The 21,307-nt window shown below is 34.4% G+C and overlaps 2 protein-coding genes and 1 long non-coding RNA gene across 3 annotated transcripts; 2 read left to right on the top strand and 1 right to left on the bottom strand.

Annotated features, from left to right (window-relative positions):
- Positions 1 to 1,587: 1,587 nt before the first annotated feature.
- LOC125210800 (uncharacterized) lies at positions 1,588 to 6,084 on the top strand. Its single transcript, XR_007174405.2, has 2 exons — positions 1,588 to 1,843; positions 5,750 to 6,084. It is a non-coding gene; the product is annotated as an uncharacterized LOC125210800 (long non-coding RNA).
- Positions 1,951 to 4,993, bottom strand: LOC125210799 (ABC transporter G family member 14-like). The gene is made up of 5 exons (XM_048110394.2): positions 4,769 to 4,993; positions 3,711 to 4,500; positions 3,285 to 3,458; positions 2,979 to 3,166; positions 1,951 to 2,752 (listed from the first exon to the last, which is right to left on the bottom strand). Exons 1-5 carry the CDS (start codon positions 4,928 to 4,930, stop codon positions 2,108 to 2,110), a joined length of 1,959 nt encoding a protein of 652 aa, XP_047966351.1. The 5' UTR covers positions 4,931 to 4,993; the 3' UTR covers positions 1,951 to 2,107.
- Positions 6,085 to 17,516: 11,432 nt separating the features above from the next.
- Positions 17,517 to 18,935, top strand: LOC125211913 (uncharacterized). The gene is made up of 2 exons (XM_048111875.2): positions 17,517 to 17,773; positions 18,478 to 18,935. Exons 1-2 carry the CDS (start codon positions 17,764 to 17,766, stop codon positions 18,807 to 18,809), a joined length of 342 nt encoding a protein of 113 aa, XP_047967832.2. The 5' UTR covers positions 17,517 to 17,763; the 3' UTR covers positions 18,810 to 18,935.
- Positions 18,936 to 21,307: the final 2,372 nt, after the last annotated feature.

The raw sequence follows: 21,307 nt of genomic DNA, 5'->3' as shown, positions 1-21,307 counted from the left end.
ACTTGAACTTTTTAAAAATCTAATGAAAAATTTGGAAAATATTTAGATTCACTCTTAATTCAAGAGCACGTTAAAAAAAATGCAAAATATGCTCTCCATAATGGAGCGGAGGATGCGATGGACGATGCATTCTCCGCTCCGTAGTCCGCCACTGCAGCACCACGGACTAAGCACACATTATCCTCCGCGGAGGATAGATCGTTCGTGGACTATGGCATGGAGGAATAGGGGTGGGAATACGGATATCGGGTATTGGGTTTACCCGTACCTGACCGGATACCCACCGGGTATTGGGTATCCAATATCCACTTTTATGGGATTGAGTATGAGATTGGATATTGAAATTTAAGATAATTTGGGTATTGGGTATTGGGTAACCCGAATGGGTTTCGGGAATTACCCGAATACCCAATTTATTATTTTAAGTATTTTTATAAATTAGATTTAGTCATTTCGGGCTTCAAGAGCCGGGCTAATTTATTTACCAGTTATAACTTTCTCTAACCTTATAGTATAAATAAGTCAATCTCTCTTACTCTAGGTCAATGTTTCTACATTTTAATTAAATGTGTAACTTTTACCGTTTTACTTACATAACCAATCCTCATAAATATAATCGTGTACTTTAAAATAAAAGTGACCCATTTTTTTTTTAGTTTTATACTACAAAATAAATGCAACATTAAAGATATTAGTCTATTTAAATATTTTCAATAGTTATATAAATATAATTATGATTTGAATTTTTTTATTACTAGTTTTTAACACATGTAAAGAATCGGGTATTTGGGTACCCGATTCATCGGGTTTGGATAGCCGAGGCGGGTATTGGATTATCCAAAAATATATCGGGTCGGGTATCGGGTGGACATTTTAAATGATTGTCAGATTTGGATACCCGGTTTTTTCGGGTCGGGTATCCACATATACCCGTATTCCCACCCCTACGGAAGATGCATCCTCCGGCCTATCCTCCGCCCCATTATGGGGGGTACGGAGGATAGGCCGGACGATGCACACATTTTTTATTATTATTTTTATTATTTTTTTTTGTATTTTCTTCTATATGTATCACCATTTTTTTTACTTCATTTCACACCTTTCACTCCACTATCTTTCCCATCTCAATTTCTCTCTAAATTCAACAATGAATTCTGAAGATTTTCATATTTTGCAAGCATAAAATATAAATAATAAAAAATAAATACTAACAATAGAATATGCCTTTAATTTGTGGTGTTTTTTATATTTTTATTCTTGCTAATTGATATATTTGCAAACATAAAATATAGGATTAATGAATTTTTGTAGTGTTTAAATATTCAAATAATAAATAAAATGCTTAGGGCGAGGCATAGAACGGGCTATAGTCCGCCTCATTGTAGGTGGAAAGAGCGAAAGATAAAATGCTAATGTGACGATGCATAGGGCGAAGCTTAGGACATCACATAGTCCGCCCCATTGTGGATAATAGACTCGGCTTCGGTATGAAGGTTTGCTTACTAACATATTTATGAATAGATAAATTCGAATATGTTATTGAGTCCAACAAATTGAACACCATCAGTTGTTGAATAAAATTGTAGAGCTCCAAATATACTAGCCCAACGAGGTATTCAAAGTCGATATCCTAGAGTAAAAGTAATTAAATCGTAGAATTATACTGCTAAAATTAGTTGTTTTTTAAGAGGAAAAGGATTTGTTAGTCTGCTGTTAAAAAGCCGGGAAAGAAACAATGATATCGTGGTCTCTTCTCTCTCTCTCCAGGAAGCTAATACAGAACAGATTTATTGATTCAAATGCCTAAAACATGCTTCTGATCAGCAAAAATGCAATTGTGGAGGTTTGTCTTCTCGTTTACTGCTTAACTTTCATCTCGATTGTGCTTCCGTGTTCACATTCCATATCTTCTCTGTGAATGAATGCTATAATTTGTGCCAGAAACAAAAATACTCAAATACTCGTCATAATTCGGCAGAAATTGAACGGCTACATTAATATTTCAAGTTATATATATTCGCATCGCCTACACCAAAATTATTTTCACGGTTAAACTAGAAAAAATTGAAACCGTCGAAGCTCCTTTTCAGGCAGATCCGAGAACGCTTCAATGCACCCTGTGCACAGCGATATATGCAAGTAATCGGTAAATTATTAGCATCAGAACCATCACGGATATGTCCATCCATAAATGGCTTAAACCTACTGCTTTAATCGCAGGATGATCTGAAACTCGGCAGTAGACCCCCTTTGAGCATTCGTAGTAGTCGTTCTCGTTGTAGTGTACGCCTAGGAGAAGCTTGTAGGAGTAGTAGCTGAAGCTTAGATACTTTAGCCATTCTATGAATGGGGGGATTTGCTTCACATAGTAGCCTCCGGCGATTAGGAACACTAGGGTTGTTACTGAGGCTAGAGTCGCGGCTTGTTTGACGTCCATTAGTATGGCCCCGAAGGCCAGGCCAAGGCTCTGTGCCACGAGGACACTCAAGAGGACTACCAGTAGGGAGAGGATGAAGGTGGATGGGTCTGGTTTGAGGCCTCCCATCCAGTAGAAGATGAGTGTGAAGGCTGTTGGGAGGGCGAGTTCCATTGGCAGATCTCCCACTGTTCTGGCTAGAAAGTAGGCGGAGAAGCGGTACATACCAGATGACCTTTCCTTGATCAGCATCCTTCTTTCTTGAGGGAAGGTGAAAACAGCGTTGTAGAGGGGGTAGAAGCCCCAAAAAACTGAGAAAAAGAATAGCATAGCGACCTGCACATTGCAAGATACTCTCTTATTAGCGCGACAATTGTAAATGTTCTAGTTACATGAATGCTTAAGACCTTTACTTGAGTTATTAGTTATGGTTTCTGGAGCTTAGTGAATGCCGATCTAAGTTTTGGTGTCCAAAACTGCCACAATTTTTTAGGATGTTTGCTTGTATGATGTATGTATATGAGGATTTATCTATCATGATATTTTTTGTGGGAATGCTTACACGGTCATCAATGTGAGCCGCTGGAGTCTGCCACCATAAAAGCCCTCCAAGTATTGCCATACTCACGACTTGGAATATTCTTAACTTGTTGAAGGCTTCAAATCTCCGCTCCCTTAGTCCCCTTATAAGGAGGATCTTAAATTGATTCCACCAAGATGTACACCATTTCTCAGAATTCCCTCGATTCCCTGCGTCATACATAAAAGTGTACTGAGTGACATTACTTCAAGCATATTGTATTAATATTACTAATGACAGTATGTAACAAGCTCCTAAAATGTTAAGGAGATGACTGGAGATAGTTACTTGTAAATGCCTCTTTGTTATTGTAGCTGCTAATTTCTGAACTACATAGCTCGCTTTTTAGCCTTGTAGAGATGTTCTTGTCATAAGAAGTTGCAAGAAATTCCCTCACAGATTTTGGATCTTGTTGTGGGTTTTCACTGTCCTCAGCATCATGTTGGGCATCAGGTCCAATTCCTAAAAGAAGATATCATGTTTAGAGAGAATTTCCTGTTAAACTCCACTATTAAAAGATATTAGAAAAACGTGTGTGGAATATTGTGAGGGCGGGGCATCTTATCCCACTATGGTTTTAATATTGAGAAACACACTAAGTGCACTAAGTGACATTCTATCTTTTGGTGAGAAAGGACAATGAAGTGAACTGTTTGAACTTTTAGCACCTTTTACTGCTAACTATATAAAGTACATTGTCGAAATCTTAATTACCGTTAGCAAGATCAAGCAAGAGATCAGCAGGATTGACTGTGATGGATGTTGAGAACCCAATGGAAGAGAAATACTCCAAGGCAACTGATGTGAGGCCATAGTAAATCGGAGTGCCATCAGAGAGCAAAACTACTTTGTCGAACATGTAGTAGAGACGGCTAGAGGGCTGATGAATAGTGGTTATGACAGTTCGACCTCCACTCGCTAACCCTTTGAGTGTCTTTATGATGCGGTGAGCTGCTGTCGAATCAAGCCCTGAAGTTGGCTCATCTAACAACAGCAAACTCGGGTTAATCAACATTTCTTGACCTATACTCACCCTCTTCTTCTCTCCACCTGATATTCCTCTGAAAAGTGGCCCTCCTATCATGCTGTTCCGGCACTTGGTTAACCCAAGCTCTGCTATAACATGCTCCACGTGCTCTACTTTCTCTTCTCTGGTCAGGCTTTTGGGTAGCCTCAGCAGTGCAGTAAACAGAAGAGTTTCAAAGACATTGAGATGTTGATATAGAACATCGTCCTGTGCAACAAATCCTGTCCGACGTTTGATTGATCCTGACAGTGGCTGACTGTTGTAAGTGATCTTCCCTGACAAGCTTCCAGAAAGGCGGCCTCCGAGGGCTGTGAGGAGGGTGGTTTTGCCACTTCCTGAGGGGCCGAGCATTGCCAGTAGCTCTCCTGGACTAACCATGCCTGTTACTCCGTTGAGTATTGTTTTCTCTTTAGTGGTTGATGTTCCTCCACAGCTTCCTTTCCTTTCACAGTTGACCTTGTAAACAACTTCTTCAAACTGAAAGGCAAGCAGAATATTCAGAATGATTATATGCAGTGCATCGCACTAGAAACTATATGGTTCCTTAATGTGGAGAAGCTCTATTGATCATGATACTTGTTTTGTATGCTCAATTAGTCCTTTGTAAGTGACAACTGACAAATGCATTAATCGTCAAGAGAACCTATATTTTCCTAGGCCCTTTCAATATGTGGGTTTTCAGCTGTAGCGCTTGTGTGTGTGTGTGTGTGTGTGTGTGTGCGTACGTGAGAGTGAGAGAGAGAACCTTTATAGTTATGGGGTATAAAGTCCGTTGTAAGAACTGTGAGTTCTTCTGCATGGGGTAAGGAAGATAAGCTGTGGTAGAGGCTTCCATCCTAGTTGGAGGATCTGTGGCTGATTCTGGGCACTCATTTTCTGGTTTTGGAGCCACAGAAGAGAGGGGCATGGCCGAATACAGTTGATGCTGGTGGTCTCTAGGTTGAAGGAAGAAGTTAAAGAGTTGCTTTTAATTTCGATTTCCAAAATGAACTTGTTGCTACATATATATAGGCGGGCACTTGGAAACAAGGATCACAACATGCTAAAGTGCCCCACAGTGTAAACCAGGACCCTCTAGTTGACCCCACCTTCTTTTTGTAATAATAACTTATACTAGTCTTATTCGGTTATTTATACTCATCTCTCTCTTTCTGGTCATCTGATGCTTGCTTCTTATAGCCTTACTTTTGGATTATATTTGGTATGACCTATTCTGCTCGGAAGATAACTCCTAAATAATGCAACCTACCTACAAACTGAACCAGCAAATGATCACTGGACTACTGTGCATTTATTACAAGCTTGTTGTGCTATTTTGATTAAATCATTGCTCAGCTGACATACTAATAATATAAAATGTGAAAAAACACAGGAACAATGGGGGCATTTTAAGCAATTCTTACATTTGTATTTGAGCCTTGTACTATAGCATTTTTCCAAAGAGACACACAGTGCTCCCACCTTTCACTTTATTTAGTTTTGATTTTATTTGTTTATAGATCTATCTGCAAATGAATTCTTGCACTGTAATGACAAATCTTATCCTGCAGCACCACTTACTGATTTAGTTTCTCCTTGCTGATAAATACTGTATTCAATTTGTATATGCTACTGGAATAGTGCAATTTGCATAAGATGTGCCTAATTATTGATCTATTCATCTCTTCAACATCATTTGGCTATCAAAAATTGTAGCTGCTGGTAACTTAAATTGCTGTTATGGCAGGAATTTATTTATGAAAACTAAGAGAACAAATTGCACAGTAGGTGGCGAAAGATATTACCCATTCTCCTTTATCCATAACTTGAACGGTAATTATGTCGTCTGCGTCTCATTTTTTATTGTCCTTTTCTTATAATTGCTAGTATGTTTATACATTTGTTAACTTTTATGCAAATATATGGAATGTAGGTTTATTTTGTCATCTGTATATTAAAATTTAATCTTTTAAAATGTTGTGAAAAAGAAGCATGAATTTCTAGACATGAAGAATCTGCTTGTATATTTTGTGATATGTGACTTGTGGTCCGTGATCTAAGTACCTATTGATGTGACTCTTATCTCCTATACTAGCAAAATCAATTGCATGTTCACAATTAACAGTCAAAACAAACTTTAAATCTAAGTAATCTGCATTAGGTCTTTTATCATTTGAAAGTTGATTCAGATATCCATATCTTCAGTGGGAGTATTGATTCCCTTTGTCAGACATTGAATGCCAGTCCTTCGCTAAAAAGAAGAAACCCATAATATTATGACAGAACATTTGTACGAGATTAAGAAATTGAAAAAGTTGAAAGTAAATGTTCTTTTCCTTATAAAGCTAACTGATTCTCATGTCTCTTTCGTTATTCTTTTTCCTGGACCCTGGTAACTCCTCAACTATAGTTTTCAGTAATTTATACTCAAAACATACTTAAACTTCCATTTTTGAACATTTCTCCGGCAATATTCGTCATAAAAGGTGAAGTAAAACAAGATAAATGAAGGTTAATCCCCATACTCAAGTGGATGTTAAAAGAGAAATAATTAAAGGAAGCGACATATCAATCTGATTTGAAAATTCTTGCGTGTAGAAATTATATTTTTACAGAGCACCAAGATAGTAGGACCAGGGCCATGTTATGGTGGAGCCAATTTTTTATTCTTTTTCTTGTGTGCATTGTTTTGGTAAGATGGCTAGAGTCTAGACTCTTTTAAAAACATTACTTACACTGGGATGCGCATTATGCATATATGATGATATGCATAATCACAACTTTTCTTGTAACTAAGTTGGTTTCTGTCTTTTTGCTAATCCTTGTAGTACCAACTTGTTATTATATGCATTTCTGAGCCACTTTTCTTCTATTTCACACATTCTGTCCGGCTCCTGAGAATTCAGCGTAACAATAGTAGAAAACGAATATATGAATTATGAGATATTTGACATACATTAGTATCTATGCTCAGACAGATCATAAATTTGAAATCCACAATATGTTAGGTATTCACTGCATTTGTTCTTTTCGTAACTGAATCACTATCCAAAACGAACCTTGAACACCCTCACGTCTAAGTTGATGTGAGAGGCAGATTGAAAATCAAAATGATAAACAGCCAACTGGGTGGAACAATGAACAGAATCATTCATGTTTTCACGAATGGGAATTGAGAATTTAAAACATGCACGTATATATCTATATATATTTGTATTTGTATTGCGTATAGGACCATATTCAGGAATTATCTGAGTTGCAATATGCCATTGTGAATCTGAGGAACTCTTGCCAACTCTTGCCAACTACTGTGCATATGAACTAGCTACTTACTTTAGTATCCATTGGTTTATCCTCGAATTTTTGGACTTTTTAACTGCTCAAATATTATATATCGAGCATATGGGACAAAACCACATAAAGCTTAATATTTTTCTTACAACTGCAATTATAATGAGGTGAAAGTGTTGTGATCATGGTAGAGTTTCACAGTGGTAAAGTATAGCATTTTGTTTCAATTAGGGTACACTCCCTTCAAATTAGCTTTTGGGTTTGAATTAGATTTGATTGAAATTTTAGGACATGGTGGTTTCACTATTAGAAAAATCTTTGTTGATTTTGTAGTTACAACATCGTAGACTATATACCTCTCTTGATAAATACTGTGTTGATCAAGGTTGGCTTAGAAGTATTAAACATTGATTAGCACATGTGACATCAGCTGCCTTACGATCACGTCCATACTGCAGATTTATCACTTATGAAGGATTCACTTTGAAGAAAATGGAAACAACTTTCGTAGCCACTTTTAATCCATTACATTTTATTATCCTAAAATATTTCATTTTCTATCCAAAGCCAGCCACTATCATGTCCTTGCCCCACTGAAATTCCTGTTGATTTCCTTCCATTATGGATCCTCATTAGGTAGGTTGATTATGATATTTCAAGAAAATGATGGGCACAATCAGTAATTTCCATAGAGAATTTATGTTTCAGGTGAATTAGTGAGAGTTTATAACCATGGTTTATAGTATAAATTTCAAATTTGAATACACATTGTCTTCTGTTGGCCATATGTTTTATACATTGAAACTCATCATCCTAGAACTTACTAATGAACTCACAATATTCATTCTTGAAGAAATGCCTCTCTATGATTAAAAATTGGGTGTTGAGAAATATTCTCAAGTTAGTGTAATGGAGTTAGGAAGGCGGCACGTGGCAAGCACTCCTAGTTTCTAGTGGGGGATCAATGGTGGGATTATTGTATCATAAATCATTGGATTGGAAAATGATGTTCACATATCTTTGGTTGGAAGGGATAGTGGGCTGACCGACCCTACTCACTCGATTTTAATTGCCTGTTGCATTATTAAATCCAGTTATAAGAGATTTCATCTTTTTCTGTTATTATTTTTTTAAAGTTTAGTTGGCCTTTCATGTCTCTCACTTTCTTGCTTAGGCCTAATTATTGTCACTTAACTACCTTAATGCGACTTTCGGAAAAGATAAGATTAGGTAAGATTTTAGACATTAAAGTAGTAATAAGAGAAAATCATGCTGATGTTATAGAGTTAGTTGCTCTTTTGCAAGTTAGCACAAAATTGGATGTAACGTTCTCGTTCCATATTTTTTGCTTTCTTTTCTCTTGGCCGAGACTTCAGATTAGAATCGTAATTCTAGTGAATATAGTGATTATCCATTCACATATTTTTGAATAGGTTCGCTTGCTAGTTTATTGGGGCTTTGGATGTTTCATAAATTATACTAGTAGACGTTTTTAGTAATCAATTGATCTAAGTTTCGGAAAAATACAGTAGTAGTAGTAGTAGTTTTACAGTGATTATGTCAATATTTTTTCAAATATAACACATCCATTTTCTTTGGTCACCAAAAAATTGGCGTGACATGCCTGTTAAATTCTCTCAATTCTGTCCCACATCGACTTGGTGATGATCCAATCTAATCTATATAAGTGTGGATAACCCTCCCCCTTATGAGGCATTTTAAGGGGTGAGTGGCCCATTTCTAATATGGTATCAGAGCGGGCCCAAGTCGATGATGGATTTCTCTTTATTTCTTATCTACCTCACGAGTGGAAGACCGATGTCCTTTCTGACCCATATCGATGATGGTTCTCTCTTATCTCTTGCATTGCCTACCCACGTGATGGAAGACCGATGTCCTTTCCGGCCCACACGTGAGGGGGCGTGATGGATTTCTCTTTATTTCTTATCTACCTCACGAGTGGAAGACCGATGTCCTTTCTGACCCATATCGATGATGGTTCTCTCTTATCTCTTGCATTGCCTACCCACGTGATGGAAGACCGATGTCCTTTCCGGTCCACACGTGAGGGGGCGTGATGGATTTCTCTTTATTTCTTATCTACCTCACGAGTGGAAGACCGATGTCCTTTCTGACCCATATCGATGATGGTTCTCTCTTATCTCTTGCATTGCCTACCCACGTGATGGAAGACCGATGTCCTTTCCGGCCCACACGTGAGGGGGCTCAATTCTGTTGCACATCGACTTGGTGATGATCCAATCTAATCTATATAAGTGTGGATAACCCTCCCCTTATGAGGCCTTTTAAGGGGTGAGTGACTCATTTCTAATAATGCCTAAGGTTTTTTCTACAGAAATAAACTTTTGAAAAATGTTTTTAAAAAAAAATAAAAAATTCATTGTCACATAGTGGTGATTAATCATCCAAATACCTTTGTGAAATGTTTGGATGTAGTATAAAAACGTCAAAAAATATCACATTTCATTTGTTTTTCTTGAAAAGAAAAAACCACGTTTTTAATACTAACCTTCGATATCTATGATGAGTTCTTGGGCAGCGTGATCCACTCAACAAGAATCTAAGCTTTTGGGCTTTGAAGTTGAACTTCAATTCGGTCAGAAAAAGAAGTGAAAATCATGTCTTCATCTTTTAAAAGGTGTCAAGTTGATCGCTTTCATATTTTAGTACTTCCACATCTTCATGCATCACCTTAAATCCTTACATGATAAAGATATATAAAAAGCTTAATGAATATTTTCATCAAATTAATCTCTATATTTTCAATTGATAATTACTTACCCTCCAATCGTTAAACACGAAATTCCCAATCTTTATAAAGTATAAAACCCCTCTTCTTCTTCTTCCTCAGCCTTAAACACAAAATTCCCAATCCTCGTTGTTCGTTCAACACCTCAAGTTGTACGTATTTTACTACCTATATATGTGTGTATGCTAATGCTATTTGTAGTGTTGCTGTAAAGTACAGTATTGAAGCTTGACATGTGTTGTTGAAATTAATAATAGGCAGCAATAGCATAATCTCCATTAACATTAACTTTTGATATCTACATTAGTTGATTATAAATTGTAGTAGTACTAGTTTTGTTTTATGCACATATTTTGCAAGAGGCGTGCTAATGTGCAGTAACTCTTGTCGTTTGTTTTTCTTGTATCCAATCTTGTCACCTTTAATCTCACACCTGCCCCTACATACATGATCGGATATATTCGTCACCAAATCATATGTATTATTTTGAATTTCGTATATATAATCGAGTGGTGAGGTTAGTAAGGAACAAACATGCAATATCTATTCACATGGCTGATGGCTATACTATAAATAGCCAACAATTGGCATCAATTGGACTTTTTTTTATGCCCCAATTCTTGCTCAAATCCACTACTTTTGTGTATAAGAATTTCGCCCCACATGCTATTTTATTCAGCTAGAGAACTGTAATTTAGTCAAACAAAGTAAATCATGTTGATTTTGTTTTGTATTATTCTCTAAAAATGTGAGGCATATATAACATCGACTTACTTTGTGGCTCTTGAATTACACTCTCTTTAAACTTTAATTGTGGTAAAATTATCGGAACACAAAATTGGAAGGACTGTAGTAGGAAGATGCTTTTTTTTCTTCATGTTGATTGGCTGGGAGTCTAATATACACCTAGATGTCTAGTACTCCTAGTACCAAATAATATAGATTGTGACTATGAAACATATAATCAATATTTGTCCCACACAATCCCCACATAGAGAGTCAAGTTTATATCAATTCTTGTTAGGGTGGAAATCCTCCTATATATAAAGTGGAGGACAACTTTACTTTCGTCTGACGAAGACTAGGAGATATAATGAAAATTAAGTTTAAGGATAATAGCATACTATAAATTATTGAACTTTGATAAAATTTGATTTTTTAAAGCCATACTGAAAATTTTTGTTATATAGTATTATAGTAATTATTTGAAAATTAAGTTTAATTACTCTATGATTAATATTATAATATAAGTCACAATATTAATATATGTGTTATGATATAAATCTTGTTGTTTCTGAAGATAGTACAGTACTTAATTTTTTTGGGCGGTGTCACTATTTTGGGCATAATGTAGTTAAAAAACATACTCGTCACTAAACTCTTATGTTGCTTTTCTAAAAAACATATGCATACCTTAAAGTGGAATGCTTCTTCATTTAGTAAGTATATTCATTGTCATCATCACGATTGAAGCATAACATATGTAAATAGTATCAATTTAATGATTTATGGCTCAATTCTATAATGACTTAATGAACATGTCACAAATCACAATTCCATTTTTTACATTTCAATACCATATCTTTGATTTTTTTTGAACAAATGCACTCCAAATTGAATTACATGGACAAATTTAATTATATTTACTAAATTGTTATGCATCCAAATAAGAAATCCATAAACGCCACCTAACATTTTGAAGTCACAGCGACAAATTTTTGTGATTTGGTAATTCATTTCAATGATCAGACGATTGGACACCATTCTGAAATTAAAGTTTTTTTTAAAAAAGATTAATGGATCAACATTTCTAGCAAAGTGATTGAATTTTGTACTACGAAATATGGTAGCCCATGTTACCTTTTGTTTCATCATTATTTTTCCATACCAAAATTCTTTTCCAATCAAACTTCGTTGAAGCACATGATTAATTAATGGCTATCATAATACTTTATCTAGAGTTTCACTATATTATGATAATCTTGTTTAAATCTCCTAATAGAGAAATGATATGGTGAGGGATAATTGTATGAGGGATTGTGAGCGCTCATTCCACGTCACTTTTTCCTTTTTTTTATTCTTCTCTTCTCTATCTCCTTCTCCAGAGTTTCTTTTCAATTGACATTTGGATGTTACTTGTTAATTTTCGGGGTAATTACATGTTTCATACAAAATATTTTGCCTTTATTTTAATTTAGTACAAAAAGTATTAAGTTTACATATTTCATACAAAAAGTTACATTAGTGTTTTAGGTTAATACATTCCGTCAAATCCGTACTAACACCGTTACTTCTAATTAACTTAATACTTTTTGTACAAATTTGAAACATTGATGAAACTTTTTGACTTTTTGTACAAATTTGATACATTGATGAAACTTTTTGACTTTTTGTACAAATTTGAAACATTGATGAAACTTTTTGTATGTATGATATAATTGGAAGTAACGGTGTTAGTACGGATTGATGGAATGTATTAACTTAAAACACTTACGTAACTTTTTGTATGAAATATATAAACTTAATACTTTTTGTACTAAATTGGTATGAAATATATAAACTTAATACTTTTTGTACTAAATTGAAACAAAGACAAAACATACATTTTGTATGAAACATGTAATTAACCCTTCATTTTCTTCAATCTCCTTCATCCCTCTGAAAATTTACTATCAATTCCTCTTATCAAGACAATAAATTTCTGCCCAGCGTGAGCCCCTCTCGTATGATCAAATCTTTCATTTTCTGTCTCTGTTTTTCTGCAGTTTCTCTCTCAACTTTGCGGTAGAAATTTTCTTGACAAAATCTGATTTTCTTATCAACTCACAAGGCACAATACTCCATTCTTTATCGAATCAATATTTCCCTTTTCTAAGTACAGCATCGAATGATGTTTATCTCAAATTCAATTCACATGGAATACCTGCACCAATTTTTCTCATTGCTAGTCCCCCTCCGTAGATATTTCTTTTATCTGACAACAACTCAGTTTTTTTTATGCACGACAATTTTTCTCAATCTGAGTATTATGCATCCTCTAAGGCTCCAACCTTACTACATGATTAATTGATTATTCATTCTTCCTCCATAATTTTTCTAAAATTGAATTTTCCCTATTGTCACTAATTCTTGTCATTTATCAATATATTATGATTTTTTGATTATTTGTGGAGATATACAAAATGAGAATCTCTTATATGGAGTATCTGATTCTAATTTCTCAGCAACCCTAACGAAAAAAAGAAAATTTAGGGAGAATTGAAAAAGAGGGCCTCAAGCACAACACAGAAAACACAAGAAGAATACGACGCGGGCGGTGCCAAGTAAAGAGTAAATCAAAGTTATTTGACATATTCATTATTTTGATAAGAGGAATTGATAGTATATTTTCAGAGGGATGAAGGAGAACCAATGATTAATAGGAGTAACACCGGTATAGACAATAATAAGAAGGAAAAAGTAACGTGGATTATCCCTTGTCATATCATTTCTCTCTCCTAATATATGCAAACTATCAAAATAATTACAGAAAGTATGGAGAATGACACGTCAGCAGCACTGGCAGTATAGGTCCAAATTCCAATCACTTTAGTTTGTAGACTTATACATTCATTTTAATTCTTCACATAGTAAATGCATTTTTTTGTGTATAATACGGGAATGGATCCCCTGCGGGAACACAGCAGGGGATGCTGTGCTACAAAACGTTGACGTTTTGTTCCAGCTTTTACAAACTCTATCCAATGCACCAATAAAATACCATTAGTAATGCATTTTCTAGCGATTATACGTAATCAATAATATTGGATTCATTAGTAATGAACTACTCATTTCGTGGGTTATTTATTTTAGTAATGAACATTTCATAAATTTATATTAAGTTCCATACCATGCTCATTTATATTTTACGTATTTAACTTAATATTATGATAAATTAATGTAATATCAAGAAATTATTAGTATTTAAAATTATATTTACATCTTATCGATTTCAATTGAGAGTTATCAGTTCTACTTATACTTTATTTCAACTAAAAGTATCAAATTTGGAAAATCATTTTTTAAATTTTAAATTTATTAATCTCAATTAGTATAGTAGTATATTAATACTATTACGTTACAAATTCATTTAAAAAAATAATCGAAAATCCCTTAGTTTTATTCTTTAAGGTATTTTTCAGTGTAATACTAAAGGATGATTTTAATTTAAATCATAATTTTGTGTTATAGTAGTAAAATCAATTTTAACCATCATAAGCCAATTGAGTAAATCGAAAATAAATAAGAATTAAAATTAATAACTACCTATTGCAATTAATAAGCTATAATTGTGATTTTAAATAATAACGTATTAATATCACAATAATTTATAATAATATAATATTAGTTAAAATGTTTTTAAATGAAAATTTTAATTGCTAAAAATTACTCCCTATTCAACAAAGTATTACTACTATATAAATATAAATTATATAATCACTATTCAACAAATAATTAATTCTATTTCATTAACGGTGGTGTGGAGTAGTGCAAATGTATTAACTTAAATCATTGATCAAATCAATTATGGATACTACCACCACAAGGTGTTATGAAAAAAAGAAGCATCTGTGAGTTTAATTGATAAATAAATAAAGGGCTGCAGTAACTGGATCAAAACGTTGCTGTTTTAATTAGTGCAGCAGGCGTCATTATTTGGATAAAGTTTGTAAAAGCTAGAACAAAACGTCGACGTTTTGTAGCATAGCATCCCCTGCTGTGTTCCCACCATAGCAGGAGATCCACTCCCGTATAATACTATCATAGAATGTAATACTCCCTCCGTCCCATTGAAGATGACCCATTTTTCTTTTTGGTTTGTCCCAATCAAGATGATCCATTACTTAAAATGGAAATCTTTTTATCTCTACTTTATTCCCTCTCTCTTACTTTACTCTCTCCACTTAACACACAAAATAAAGTTGCATAAAATTCCGTGTCGCCCAAGGAAGGGGTCATCTTCCTTGGGACGGAGGGAATACTAAATTTTGTGCGTGTTTAAGAATATTTAATAATAATATCTCTGTTAATATGGGCTTGGATCCCATGCTGTGGAAGAATTACAGCAGGGGATGCTGTTCCTCACATTCCAATTTTTTAAAATATTTATTTTTTTTCATTAAGGGTTATATTTTATGTTAAAAAATGTTGCTGTGAGGAACAACATCCCCTGCTATGATTCCTCCACGGCAGGGGATCAAGCCCCTGTTAATATATATAAAGAATATTACTCCAAATGCCATATGGTTATACCTTAATCGCTCCCCACTCAAAAATAAATAAATTGTTTTAATCGAATCAGAGATATGAAGTTATAATTGTTGCAATCATATCAAAATGAAATTAATGCAGATGACTACAATAATAATGGGCATAACAATCATTAATTTTCAGTTAAAAAAAGGGAAAAGCAAAAGACAACTAAAATAAAAGAATAAAAAATGCAGGTTTTAGGTTGTTGCGAGTGGAAGAAAATGTGAGAAATGGAATCATTATTTATGTGAAAAATCTTTAAAGGCATATTCACAAAATTTTAATATGCTTAGAGAGCACGCGCACACAAAATCTCATTCCCATTCGCTACCTCTAAATATATGCTCTCACTTTTCCACACTTTTTCTTGATCTGGTTCCCCATTTTATATTATTCAAATTCAATTACTACTATTTTATTTAAGACTGCGTGTGTTAGTATATTTGTGAAAGTTTGTTAATCTTTTTTCAACCATCACTTCTTTTTTTATAAAATAGTTCTACGATTCAGATTGAAAGTTTAATCATTTTAATTGAAAAAATTAATCATTTTAATACCTTTACCAGATGGTGCTAAAATATTAAAATCTAATAAACTATCCCCTCACATGATGTCAGGCCGGAGTGTGGGGGTCGCTAAGGCGACGACATCGCCTTTTTGCTGCAATTAAAATCCAATAAACTGCCTCTTTGGACTGTGATCGGATTCGGACGATCGATCAGTGAATTATTTTCTTAACTTAAAAAAATATTAGACCCATGAAAATGAAGTGGAATTTAGACCAAATAGAAAATAAACTAGATTTGTATTTAATGGGCCAAAAATTGATAAAATATAGTCAATATACACCATACGACGGGCTACAATTTACATAAGCCCGAGTACAGAAACATACTACTAGTATTTTAATACGAATATTCTAGATCAACATATTAAAAGTTTGTTTTCTTGATAAATATCTTATATGGAGTATTTGTAAAGCCCGTTACAAATTTGAAGTATTACAAAAATAGCCCACTGATAATATCCCTAAATATTTTTCTTCATTATCTTAATCATAATGTCTGAAATTTAAAAAACAATTTATACCAATTGATCAATACCAATTGGACATTTATATATACCGAGTTTGCACGAGTATTTAGATTTTATTGTTGTAATTATATAGTACTCCCTCCATCTTTGTCCCATTTTCCGTTTCTGTCCGTCCCACAAAATTTGTCATATTTCACTTTTTACCATTTTTTACAGTAGATCTCATATTCCACTAATTCATTCTTACTCACATTTTATTATAAAACTAATATATAAAAATAGAACCCACATTCCACTAACTTTTTCAACTTAATTTTTATTATAATTCTTAAAATCCGTGTCAGGTGAAAGTGGGATAATATTTGGAAGATGGAGGAAGTACAAATTGTTATTGTATATGTACAAATTTTCTATCATAAAATTATGCTGATTGTTTTAAAAAAAATCAACAATTAAAATTTTCTTAGAATTTTTATAAAGTACATTTGGTTTGACATATGGGATGTGGAAAAATAATTTAAACCGAAGAAGTCATGAGAAATTTAATACTCCATATTGAGACATTTTAAAAATGAGAAATTTTTGACATAGTGACTTGTATGCCTTTGTTTCATTTCTGAAAAAAAGTAGACAATGACATATTTGCAGCTAGGGGTGAGCAAAAAAACCGGAAACCGAATATCTGAACCGAATCAAACAGAAATTTTGAAATTCGGTTCGGTTTTCGATTCGATTTGGTTTTGAAAATACAAAAATTTTGATTTTTCGGTTCGGTTCGGTTCGGTTCGGTTCTAGCGGAAAAAAAACTGAAAAACCGAAATACTATATTTTAAATAATATTATATATATAGGGATGTATTCATATCCTTTTTCTATCTTTTGTTCTTTTTCCCTTCTCAATCTCCACCATCAATTTTCAAGATCTTATGGCCCAAAATATTGCCACATGGAATTAATTAAAATATTTAAAAAAAAGTCCAGGGCCTTTTAGGAATACACAATAGAGTTAGTTTTGGAAACTTCCTTGATTATTCACAGCGGTTTCTCATAGAATTAGACGAGATCTTTCTTCTCTCTCCAAACTGAAATCTTTTCTTCTCCGTTGAATATTCTCTCCAATACATCTCAATCTCAACCTAGTCGTGAATCACTTTTCTCAAGTTTCACAAGAATTCTTAGCCATCACTTGAAATCTTTCAGTCGTGAATCACTTCTCTCAAGTTTTACAAGAATTCTTAGCCATCACTTGAAATCTTTCAGTCGTGAATCACTTCTCTCAAGTTTTACAAGAATTCTTAGACGACACTTCTTCCAGTCGTGAATCACTTCTCTCAAGTTTGACCTTTTTTGAATTTTGTTCTTGTTCGCCAACAATGGAAGAAGGTAATTTAATTTGTTATTGTTTTGAGTATTAAACGTGGTTGTAATCTTAAAAAAAAATTGATTTGAGCAATATTGTTTAGTATGACTCTTTTTCAATCATTGGCAGTAGTTTTATTTATCCCTGTAGGGTTTAGATATCATGTAATCTATTTTGTAGTTTCAACTTCCTAAAATAATGTACAAATATCTGTGTGTAATGTAATTTTTCGAATCAATAATGGTCGATGTATGTACTGTAATGTATAAGTTTCAGAGCAGTTTTTGTTGTAATTTTATACAGTAACATTGGCATTGTTTGATTTTTTGGCCCAACTAAAATCCTTTCCCCTAGGGTTTATTTATCGTTGGGGCTAGGATGTAGTATGGGATCAGAATAACACGTATGAAGATTGGCGTCGTGAATGTGTCGTTAATTTGTTTAGTGCTTAGGCGACAAGTCTCATGTATTAGGGTTTAGTGTTTATTTTGTTTTCTCGCCTCTGTTATGTTGTAATTCTGGATTTATATAATGTACGAATTGCAGTGTATAATGCATTCTTTCTTATATGTAATGTATGGTTGATATCATATAATGAAAATAAATTATGATATGCTTTTATTTATGTATAGTGTTCGTTATACTGTTTCAAATCAAGGGATATCGCTTTTCTACGGTTTTATTCGACGGTTTGAAACGGACATTGACGTGCTTCGTGCATTCGTAGGTGGTTTGGAAGAACTTTGTAATTCTCTTCAAGCTGGAACTCCTCCAACGCCGGCCTTTGAAAAGAGGCGCATGATTGAAGAGTTTTATGGAATGCCAAGGCCTGAAGTAGTAGAGGTCCACCCTTCGGATGTTGTAAAGACCGAGGGTCATGCTAGAAGCTCCGCGAGCCGACTGATTTCAAAGAGAGAAAAGGCTGTAAAGGAGGCTATTAGGCCTCTTAGACGTTGTAAGGCGTGCGATGAATTGGGCCATCACGATTCTAGAAACTGTCCAATGCTTAAAGAGATGGCGAAGGAGAAAGAGCTTAGTAAAGGCAAGAGGAGAGCTTGATGTGTTTTGTACCTAAAAAATTAGTTTTCGTCTTGTATTCAGTTTTATTATTTGTTTCGTTGTCTTAGTTTTATTATTTCTAGCGCTGTGAACATTTTATGCATAATAAATTTGCATTTTTCGGGAGTTAACGTGCATTATCGAATAATAGCCTTGCATTAATAATGATTTTCTGAGCATTACTCCTTTTATTTATACCATTATTCCATTACTTTGTTAACGTGCATTATCGAATAATAGCCTTGCATTAATAATGATTTTCTGTACATTACTCCCTTTATTTATACCATTATTCCATTACTTTGTTAACGTGCATTATCGAATAATAGCCTTGCATTAATAATGATCTTCTGTGCATTACTCCCTTTATTTATACCATTATTCCATTACTTTGTTAATGTGCATTATCGAATAATAACCTTGCATTAATAATGCTATTATGTGCATTACTCGGTTCATTACATCCATTATATATGTTGTGTTTACGACATCAGATACTAGTACCAAAATATGCTTCTGTTAGCAAGTAGTTCCGCATACTATGTATGGATCAAAACAGGCATGGCAACAAGTCATTTTTTTCCCTACCAAAATTAGTTATCCAAAAAAAACATAGTGCTAAAAGTAATATAAATAGCATTTCCAATGATTATCCATACGATCAATCCAGTTCATTCACGGCTTCCTTCTGCCGTGGAGTTAGGCAATTTATACAGGCAATGAACTCGGTGGGGGTTTGTCGACAGTAGAGGTGATCGACTTTCTTTCCCCTCGGCTTCCTCTTCTCTGTGTCTTCATGAGATGAACTAATCTCGACCCTTTGCTGTTCAACCAATCTCTCCCTAAACATTTGGGCAATTGCAATTGCAAGAAGATCATCCACTGCTTCGTCAATATATAACCTTGGCAGCTTCGCTGCTGTCCAAAAATCAGTAATGTATCGCATTAATGCACAACACTAACTGTATAATGTACAAAGGTAATCAAATAATTCACCAATGAATTAATGTATCGCATTTGTGAATTAATGTATCGCATTAATGCACAACACTAACTGTATAATGTACAAAGATAATCAAATAATGCATTTGAATTAAAACTAAATTCATAATGTATATCAGTCCCTACAATAATGTACATATAGCATCAAATAATGCACAAATTAAAATCATAATGTACATTTAACATCTGAATTAAACAGACGGATGTAGCTTCAATCTAAAACTTAATGCACAGAACTTCCTACAATAATGTATACATTCCATCAAATAATGCACGACATAATATAACATTCACTCAACAAAAATCCATAATGTATACCTAGTTATGCACAAATGAATATTAAACCAATAACAAATTTTGTTAACAGCTCCCTACAATACTGAACAAATAGGACCATACAATACACCGACGATAACAACATTCACTCATTTACATCATTTTATCAAACTGGTTTATGTAGCTTCAAACAAAAACATAATACACAACAATTCATACAATAATGTACACATTGCATGAAATAATGCACAAATAAATACAAGATACACTCAATTACAGGCTGTCCACATTGCTCACCTGCAGTCTGGGTTGGTTGGCATCTGAAGGGCCTTCCTCGTTTCGTCATCCTAGATCTGTGACACAAACCAAAAATCAAATCTACAATCTTCTCTCCAAAATCGTCCAATACACAATTGTAAACCAGTTATTAACTACAAACTTTAATAATGGACAGAAACCTAACACAAAATAACACAATTTTACGATTTACAAAAAAATCGACCAAAACAAGTGCGAAAAACCTGAATCTATTTGGGAGAAAACATTGAATCGACGATTAGGTGGTGTGTCGGCGGTGAAAATAGGCGATTAAGAGTGGGTATTACGAAAAATTGAATCATTAAAGCCCTACCTTGTTGTCGACTTGAACTGGAAGGTCGCGCGCGAAGTGAGTGAGGTTTCGACTGTGAAACGGCGGCAGAAGCTTGATTTAACGGTGAAAATCGGCGGTAGTTTTGATTTCCGGTGGCTCGGAGTAGCAGCTAGGGTTTGGAAATGGGGGGGGAGGGGGGCGGATTAGGGGAGACGAAATTCAATCGTGGGTTTGAGGATTTAGGCGGTTGGAGTGAGAGAGAGAGAGTGAGTAGATGGAAAATGTCGCTTAATTCTCGCTTTTCCCGTTTTTATTCATTGTTGTTTTACAATTATACCCATATAATGCACAGAATGAACCTAATAATGCAACACGAGATCAGTTTTCCCCTTTTAATCTAGTCCATCCACGGGAAAAGCGAGAATTAAGCGACATTTTCCATCTACTCACTCTCTCTCTCACTCCAACCGCCTCACTCCTCAAACCCACGATTGAATTTCGTCTCCCCTAATCCCCCCCATTTCCAAACCCTAGCCGCTACTCCAAGCCACCGGAAATCAAAACTATCGTCGATTTTCACTGTTAAATCAAGCTTCTGCCGCCGTTTCACAGTCGAAACCTCACTCGG

This window comes from Salvia hispanica, chromosome 3, assembly GCF_029641045.1.
Source record: "Salvia hispanica isolate PSC_SH4W2 chromosome 3, Shi_PSC_v1, whole genome shotgun sequence".
In the NCBI taxonomy this organism is placed as follows: domain Eukaryota; kingdom Viridiplantae; phylum Streptophyta; class Magnoliopsida; order Lamiales; family Lamiaceae; genus Salvia; species Salvia hispanica.
This window is presented reverse-complemented; position numbering and strand designations above follow the sequence as displayed.

Excerpts from the sequence above, each read along its gene's own strand:
- LOC125210799 (XM_048110394.2), bottom strand. The coding sequence starts at position 4,930 with ATGCCCCTCTCTTCTGTGGCTCCAAAACCAGAAAATGAGTGCCCAGAA. Across the intron at positions 3,459-3,710 it reads CTTGCTTGATCTTGCTAACG|GAATTGGACCTGATGCCCAA; the intron begins GTAATTAAGATT and ends ATCTTCTTTTAG. Across the intron at positions 2,753-2,978 it reads CGGCTCACATTGATGACCGT|GTCGCTATGCTATTCTTTTT; the intron begins GTAAGCATTCCC and ends TGCAATGTGCAG.